General features: G+C 41.8%; 2 protein-coding genes across 2 annotated transcripts; both read left to right on the top strand.

The window, feature by feature from the left end:
- Positions 1-3,122: 3,122 nt before the first annotated feature.
- Positions 3,123-4,374, top strand: LOC116889223 (huntingtin-interacting protein M). The gene has a single exon (XM_032890376.1). It carries the CDS (start codon positions 3,823-3,825, stop codon positions 4,261-4,263), a length of 441 nt encoding a protein of 146 aa, XP_032746267.1. The 5' UTR covers positions 3,123-3,822; the 3' UTR covers positions 4,264-4,374.
- A 1,493-nt stretch (positions 4,375-5,867) lies between these two features.
- LOC116888980 (histone H2A-Bbd type 1-like) lies at positions 5,868-6,896 on the top strand. The gene has a single exon (XM_032890202.1). The coding sequence runs from the start codon at positions 6,336-6,338 to the stop codon at positions 6,894-6,896; it is 561 nt and encodes a 186-aa protein (XP_032746093.1). The 5' UTR covers positions 5,868-6,335.
- Positions 6,897-7,177: the final 281 nt, after the last annotated feature.

Raw genomic sequence — 7,177 nt, 5'->3', positions numbered from 1 at the left:
TTTAATAAAGTAGAAGTAGATGGATGTTGTACCTTAGATAATCAACTGGATATAGTATCACCAACTGGGCGCAGAGAACCATTGACTGGGCATACAATACCATCAACTAGGCACACTGTACCACCAATTGGGTGCATGTATCACTGACGTATCAGTCAGTTGCTTTGAGCTTAGATGTAATCTTCATTTTGCCAAGGATCTCACTAGTTGTGGGTATGAAAACTGTGTTCTACATCCACTGAAGATCACAGGAGGGAAGATTAACCTCATTTATTGCTGTTTTATTTGTCTAGAGATGCAGTTTAGTTCTGTGTGTTTGCCATCCTCATGATAGGTGTTTGGGATAGGAGATGGTTAACCAAATTGGCTATGAGTTATTTCATACCATTTGTTAGCTTTGGACTAGGAAAGCACAGATGCTGTATTATATATATATATATATTATATATATATATACTTTAGATTTGCGGAAAATTTAAGGACCCAAGTTGCTCTTCCAGTTTGCTTTTAACTAAGCAGGGACAGTCAAGGATCACTTGTTGATGTATTAGTGTACGAGTGTTCTAAACTGCCTCTTTCAGAATATCTCTCCTCTCTAGCTTTCTTCTTTGCATACTCCAGCAGTCGGTGTCCTCTTAGTGTCTTATCTATACTAGTAAAAGGAAATTTTTAGCTGAATTGTCTCTTACCATGTTTGCAAAAAAAAAAATCCAACTTGTGAGTGATCAATGTGAATATTTATTTATTTAGTTGAACAGATTTCCAAATAAACTCTTGAAATCCTGGTCTCTTCCCCTACACCACTGCTTAGAGTAAAATGATAGGAAAAAATGGAAGGAAGAGCTACTAAAGAGAAAAGGGTTGGCTATGTGAAAGTCTCATTCTCTTCACATTGTAAATGATAGACATTAAGATATTTGCTCTCTGGTACTTTTCAAATTCGTAACCGATCCATAGCATCCTTCCTCTTCCCCTCCTCCTTGTCTACTCCCTCCAACCTCCTCAACACTCCCCCTTTCCCCCTATTTTTCTCTTATTCTTACTCTGAAGCTGGCAACTGACCTGTTATTGTGAAGTTGTACTTGTTAGGAGGCTGGGAAGGACACTTGGACTCTTAAGTCCTAATTGATCAGTGTTGTTTCTAATGAGTTAATTTCTCAATGTGGTGAATTTAATGGTAAGGTTTTTATGGTTAATAAAGAATGGCAGATATGCAGATAATTTTGAATTGTCTGAATGCCGTGATCAACAAACAAACAAAAATATTTGCTCTCGGAAGTGGTCCACTGTAGATTGAGTCATGAATATGGATAGACATATTTGTGTTAATGCCTTTGAGGAAATCAAAACATGGAAATGTTCAGTCACATAATGGCTATTTTGAAGAGGCATGATGCACACTTCTTAGTGCAATCAAGACTTAGAAATGGAGTCTCTTTCTTCCTTTCTTCCTTTCTTCCTTTCTCTCTCTCTTTCTTTCTTTCTTTCTTTCTTTCTTTCTTTCTTTCTTTCTTTCTTTCTTTCTTTCTTTCCTTTCTTCTTCCTTATTGATTTTTCTCTCATAAAATACATCCTCACTACAACCTTCATTCCAACCACTCCTCCTGATCCCTTACCCTCCTCCCCTCTCTCAGATCCTCTGCTCCTCTATTTTCCTTCCAAAAAGAACAGCTCTTCAAGGGATATCAACTAAGCATGGCATAAAAAGATATAATAAGACTAGGCCCAAAATTTCATATCAAGGCTGGATAAGGCAACCCAGTATGAGGAAAGGGGTCCCAAGAGCCAATAAGAGTCAGAGATACCCGAACCCTCATTGTTAGGAGTCCCACAAAAACACCACATTAAACAATGACAACATATATGTTAGGACCTAGCACAGACTGCGTGGTTGCTGTTTTAGTCTCTGCGAGTCTCTACGATCTCTGCTTAGTTGATTCTGTGGGCCTTGTTCTCCTAGTATCCTGAAACCCTCTGGCTCCTACAAACCTTCTTTCCCCTTTTCTGGGGGACCTTTCATGAGTTATGCCTAATGTTTGGCTGTAGGTTTCTGCACTTGTTCCTATCAGTTGCTGGAAGAAGCCTCTGTAATGATGAGTGGACAAGGCACTAATCTATGAGTATAACACAATGTCATTATGATTTTTTTCATTGATTTTTTTTGCCAGACATGTTTGGTTCAATCTTAGGTCTCTGAGCCATTCAGCTTCTGGTTCCTGGCTATCCAAGCAGTGTCTTGTGTGGGCTTCCTCTTGTGAAGTGGGCCTCAGAGTGGACCAGTCATTGGTTGGCCACTCCTATAAGCCATTATTGCCCTGGCACATCTTTCAGGCAGGACAGATTGTGGATCAAAGGTTTTTTGACTGATTTGTGTTTTAAATCCCCACCCTGGATGCCTTGCCTGGTTGGTTACAGGAGATGACTGTCCAGGCTCCATATCCTTCATTACTAGAAGTCCTCACTAGGGTCATTCTCATATAAGTTCCAGGAAGTTTCCACTTCTCTAGGTTTCCACATTGCCTATCAAGCCCTCTCCTAAGTTCAAGTAGTCTCTCCTTGTACTCTCTCCATCCATTGCTTCCTCCCCAACCTGATTTCTCCTGTTCACTCACTACCAACCTCCAGTCTACCCACATAATCTATTCTATATCCCCTTCCCAGGGAAATCCAGTCATTACCCCTAGAGCCCTCCTTGTTACTTAGCCTCTGTGTGTGTGGGGGCTGAAGCATGACTACCTTTTACTTTGATTAAGGACCTGTGAAATGTCTGATGAAATGAGTCATTTAGATCTGTAAGCTTTGTAAAATGATATATCAGCAGAATTAATGTCAGATTAGATTGAAGGTGACAGAAGATGAAATGACAGAAATCTGTGGGGTTTTTAAGCTTTGTGAAGAACAATAGTGGCTAAGATTACTCACTTGTAACCTTGTGCCAAGGACATATGATTAAAAGAAATTATCAGAGAGTTCAGAGGGAAGAAATCTGGCTATAGATAAAGTTATGAAATCAATAGAGCCAGGATCAGTGGTCTCACATCTCATGAGCTTATTGTTCTGCCCTGATATCCAATAAAGTTTTACATAGTTGGGTTTTGATATTGACTTGATTGAAGATTCCTTTCATTATAGATCTTTTGGAATAGGAGTTACTGGTTATAAGTGAACCAAAACACAACAAAAATACAGAAACAAGATAGTAATAGAAAGGAAAATTGAAATAAAATATGTATACTGGAGCTTGGCTTTAACCCAACAGAAACAACAAGAAAGCAATATCCAGACTTAAATAGAACACAAAGTATAGCTACCAACATCTATGTACCAGAAACACACCAAGCATTTCCTCTCCAAAAAGAGATGTTTTGGAAATTGGATAAAACTCATGTGGATATTGAATATCTATGATACTGAATAAACATATGAATGAATATATTCAAATGTGTACAGGATTGTTAACCAAGCCTATTTAAATAAGTAAATTGAATCAAAAAGGGTCTCAACACTGCTTGAAGAGGACAGTCAAACCTCTACCTGGAAATGTATTTGACATGCTTATCACTGCCTTGTAATTGATGAAAGGTTGTAAAGACAGACAGCTTCAAGTAAAACACATTATTTCTACAATGTTAATTCAAGTGTAATTGAGAAGAGTTAGAGTTCCCTCAAAATCAGGGTAAGGTGGCCACATTGCTGTGATAGATATCTCTAGGCTCAAAACTTAGTCAAAGCTCATAACCCCCCAGGCACCAATGACATCTCAAAGCCTAAGATGTCATAAAGGTAGCTCCTGACCAATGAGGTGCAGAAGCTGAGGGTGCAATGGGCCTGACTGAACATTGTCTTCAGAGAACCAGTCCTGCTGGTGAACCAGGCAGAGCTTACCGGAGCCCAAACCATCAAACCATCATGTCGGGGAAGAAGAGCCAAGAGAAGTCTTGCAGCGACAACAAGCAGATGGATGATCCTTCTTCTAGGCCTGAGGTGCAGGTGCCTGTGAACTATGTGTACCGCCTACTGCAGGAGGAGCAATACACCCCCTGCCTAGGTTCCACAACCTCTGATTTCCTCCTTGCCATGCTCGATTACCTTACCGACTACATCCTGGAGGTGGTGGGCTCCGAAGCCAACATCAACAGCCAGCAAACTATTTCACAAGATAGAGAGAGACAGAGAGAGAATGACCGTGAACCCCCTCAAGCCTTCAAGAATGCGCCTTTCTCTCTGTTTGATGAGATGCCTGGACCCAGAAGGAATGGCTAAAGAATGGGGTTCACAACCCAAGAGTGGGAAGCCTCACAAACTCAGCTAGAACCATGAAGGCTAATAGCAGAGGAGGCTGCCCCCTGTGTCCATGAATACTAATAAAATGTTTAAATGAAAGCTAGTTGTTCTGACTTATTTCGGCTTGTCTCGTTGAGTTGGCGGTATCCACGAGATACCAAAGAAAGAATAAAAGATGGAAGTTATGCTTAGGAGTGGGGGTTTGAATCGAGGGAGTACTCAGTGGGGGTGGGCTGGGTAATGACCCCAGTGGGGGGAATTGGGCAGAGAGGAGGGTGGAGAAGGCTCCCTTGTTGGCTCTGAGTACAAAAGAAGCCTCAGAGAAGACCAGAAGTAGTCTGTAGCCTCACTGGAGAGTTATATTTTCAGTGTGGTAACTTGGAAGATGCTGTTGATGAACAGAAGCCACCTTTCATGGGAGCAAAGGTCTCAGAGCAGAAGGAAATGGGTGTCAGCGAAGGGGTAAAGACAGTTTGCATGAGTCACATGAGTAGGCATAAGGGACAGAGTATTCACTTGATGATGGTGTGATGGCAAAGCCAGAAGGAAACATCCATTTTAGAAGAGGTAAAATGGTTAAACATCTAGTCTTGGGATATGTTTTTCTAGAGAGCCTGTGATTTATAGAAATCTAATTGCTTCTGGGTAGAAGGTGGCAGAGAATCTAGCTTGCCAGATATTTCTACTGTCAATTTGTCTATATTTTATCTCAATCCAATTTCGAATGTTATAACCTATGGGAATACTAGTTATTTTTTAAATCTGGATAAAGGAAATCATACTGTTTTCATTTAGCCTTGACGCATGATTGAATCTCAGAGTTGAAGCTATAAACCAGTTCTCTGAACATGTATCTCCTCCTAGGCCTATTGTCTATGTAAAGACTTGGCAATAGGGAATCAAACACGTCCAACCTCCAAATTCTACCTCAGGCACTAAGCAAAATCTAAGAAATGGAAACTACTTGATCACACAGAACTGTTCATCCAGCATGTTTGATTCATCTTGACAAGGTTGATATCAGCTTGGGACCCCAAAGACCCTAGTTCTCAGCACAAATGAGATTTATTTCCCTCACAGGGATATGGGGAAGGGAATAAGAAACAAAAAGGAGATAGAGGACAAGGGAGAAAGGGAAGAGAATAAGGGGGCAAAGGATATTTTTCCCAGAAGTAGGGGAGAGGACAAAGGACTGCCTCTGGATAGAGACAGACATGGCCCATAGGCAAATGGCAGTTTATAAAGGTAAAGGGGGAAACCATATTATGACGAGGTATTTGATTCTGATTAGATAGGTTAATTAGGACAGCCAGAGGGAGCTTTTGATGGCTGGACTTCAATACTTTGAGAGCTCGACCTTGAGAGACAACTGCAGGAGGAGGAAGTAGCCCAATGAGAGACTAGACCTGTGGCTAGTTTAAGGGATGTAACCTAATGTCTTTGTTTTTGTTCTCTTTTTAGTAAGACAGGGGGAAGGGGGAGAAGGGGGAGACCTTCCATGTTTGCCATGCTGGAAGTTGTGCTTAAGAGCGTGTGTTTGAATCAAGGGAGCACTTCTCAGTGGGGGTGGCTTGAGTAATAACCCTTCACACCTACTATGGCTTCTCCTAGATAAGGCTTTTCTCCTGCCTGCTGCCCTGAAATCGATTCATAGGGCTATTTTTCTACAATAAGCCATAACCAGGGGCTCCAAAACCAGATTTTATACATTGGACAGCTTTGTAGCAATTGATCACGGTCTAAATATATTAATGGATTCCTTGACATTGCTCGTCTGACTATGGGGGACATTTCATATTCAAACTGTAACTGTCAGTGACCAATAGTTTACAAAAGGATGTACATATTTTCAAAGGCAATGCTGGAATCAGGAGGTGGAATGGTATGCTAAAGTGGGATGAACAGTTTTAATTGAAAAACAACTTTTTGCAGTACTGTTGAAACAAAGTGGGATAATTTTCCCCCAAATGGGGATGTATTCACTAATGTGAGCAGTTTCTAGCATGGGCTCTGGTTGACTGAAAGAGGATCAGAGAGCCCAGTGGGCACTAATGACATCCACAAAGCCTGCTGTCACAAAGAGGAGCAGTGATGCGGCACTGGCTATAAAAGCAGCTGCCTTGAAGACCCCAGATCAGAAGAGAGAGAGAGAGAGAGCCGACCACACACCATCTCAACCAGGTACTATGGAAGGCAAACGACAGAATGCGGCTCGCTCCTCACGAGGAAAACTTCACTTCCCAGTTAACAAAGTAGACCGCCTACTTCGAGAAAGGAACACCTCCAAATGCCCTAACTCCACTGCACCGGTTTTTCTTGCCGGTGTTCTTGAATATTTGACCTCAAATATTCTTGACCTGGCTGGCAAGGAGGCCCACAACAGTGGCAGTAAGCTTATTAGCCCTGAGCATGTGACCATGGCCATTCGAAAGAATGAAGGATTCCATCAACTCCTAAAAGATAACAAGTGGTTGGCTGGTGAGATACCAGGACCCAGTGGGACATCAGCACTTAATAAAAGATCTGCGCTCAAGAGACCAACACCTGATGAGACAACAGAACCTGATGAGACACCAGCACCCAATGGGACACCAGCACCTGATAAGAAGTGAAGATCATTTCATTTCAGAGACTGGAAAGTCATCAAGTCTCAAATCAGCCTCAATGTCTCCCTTATTGGTGGGGGTTGGGCTTAATTAGACATTTTATTAAAGTGTCTAAAGCATTTCTGGTGATTGTGATTCATTTCAATGCGTCATTTGGGGATAGAGGTGATCATCAAACACCCTGGAGTGCAGGGTGTAGGATTGGGTGGGGTCGGTTGAAGTAGGGGATGGCACAGAAACTGATTTCCTGGGGAGGGGGTGAGCCGTAGCCTTGGTTTGAAAAGGTA

This window comes from Rattus rattus, chromosome X, assembly GCF_011064425.1.
Source record: "Rattus rattus isolate New Zealand chromosome X, Rrattus_CSIRO_v1, whole genome shotgun sequence".
Lineage (NCBI taxonomy): Eukaryota > Metazoa > Chordata > Mammalia > Rodentia > Muridae > Rattus > Rattus rattus.
This window is presented reverse-complemented; position numbering and strand designations above follow the sequence as displayed.

What these genes read in the sequence shown, in the direction of transcription:
- LOC116889223 (XM_032890376.1), top strand. Translation starts at nt 3,823, where the DNA reads ATGGGCCTGACTGAACATTGTCTTCAGAGAACCAGTCCTGCTGGTGAA.
- LOC116888980 (XM_032890202.1), top strand. Translation starts at nt 6,336, where the DNA reads ATGACATCCACAAAGCCTGCTGTCACAAAGAGGAGCAGTGATGCGGCA.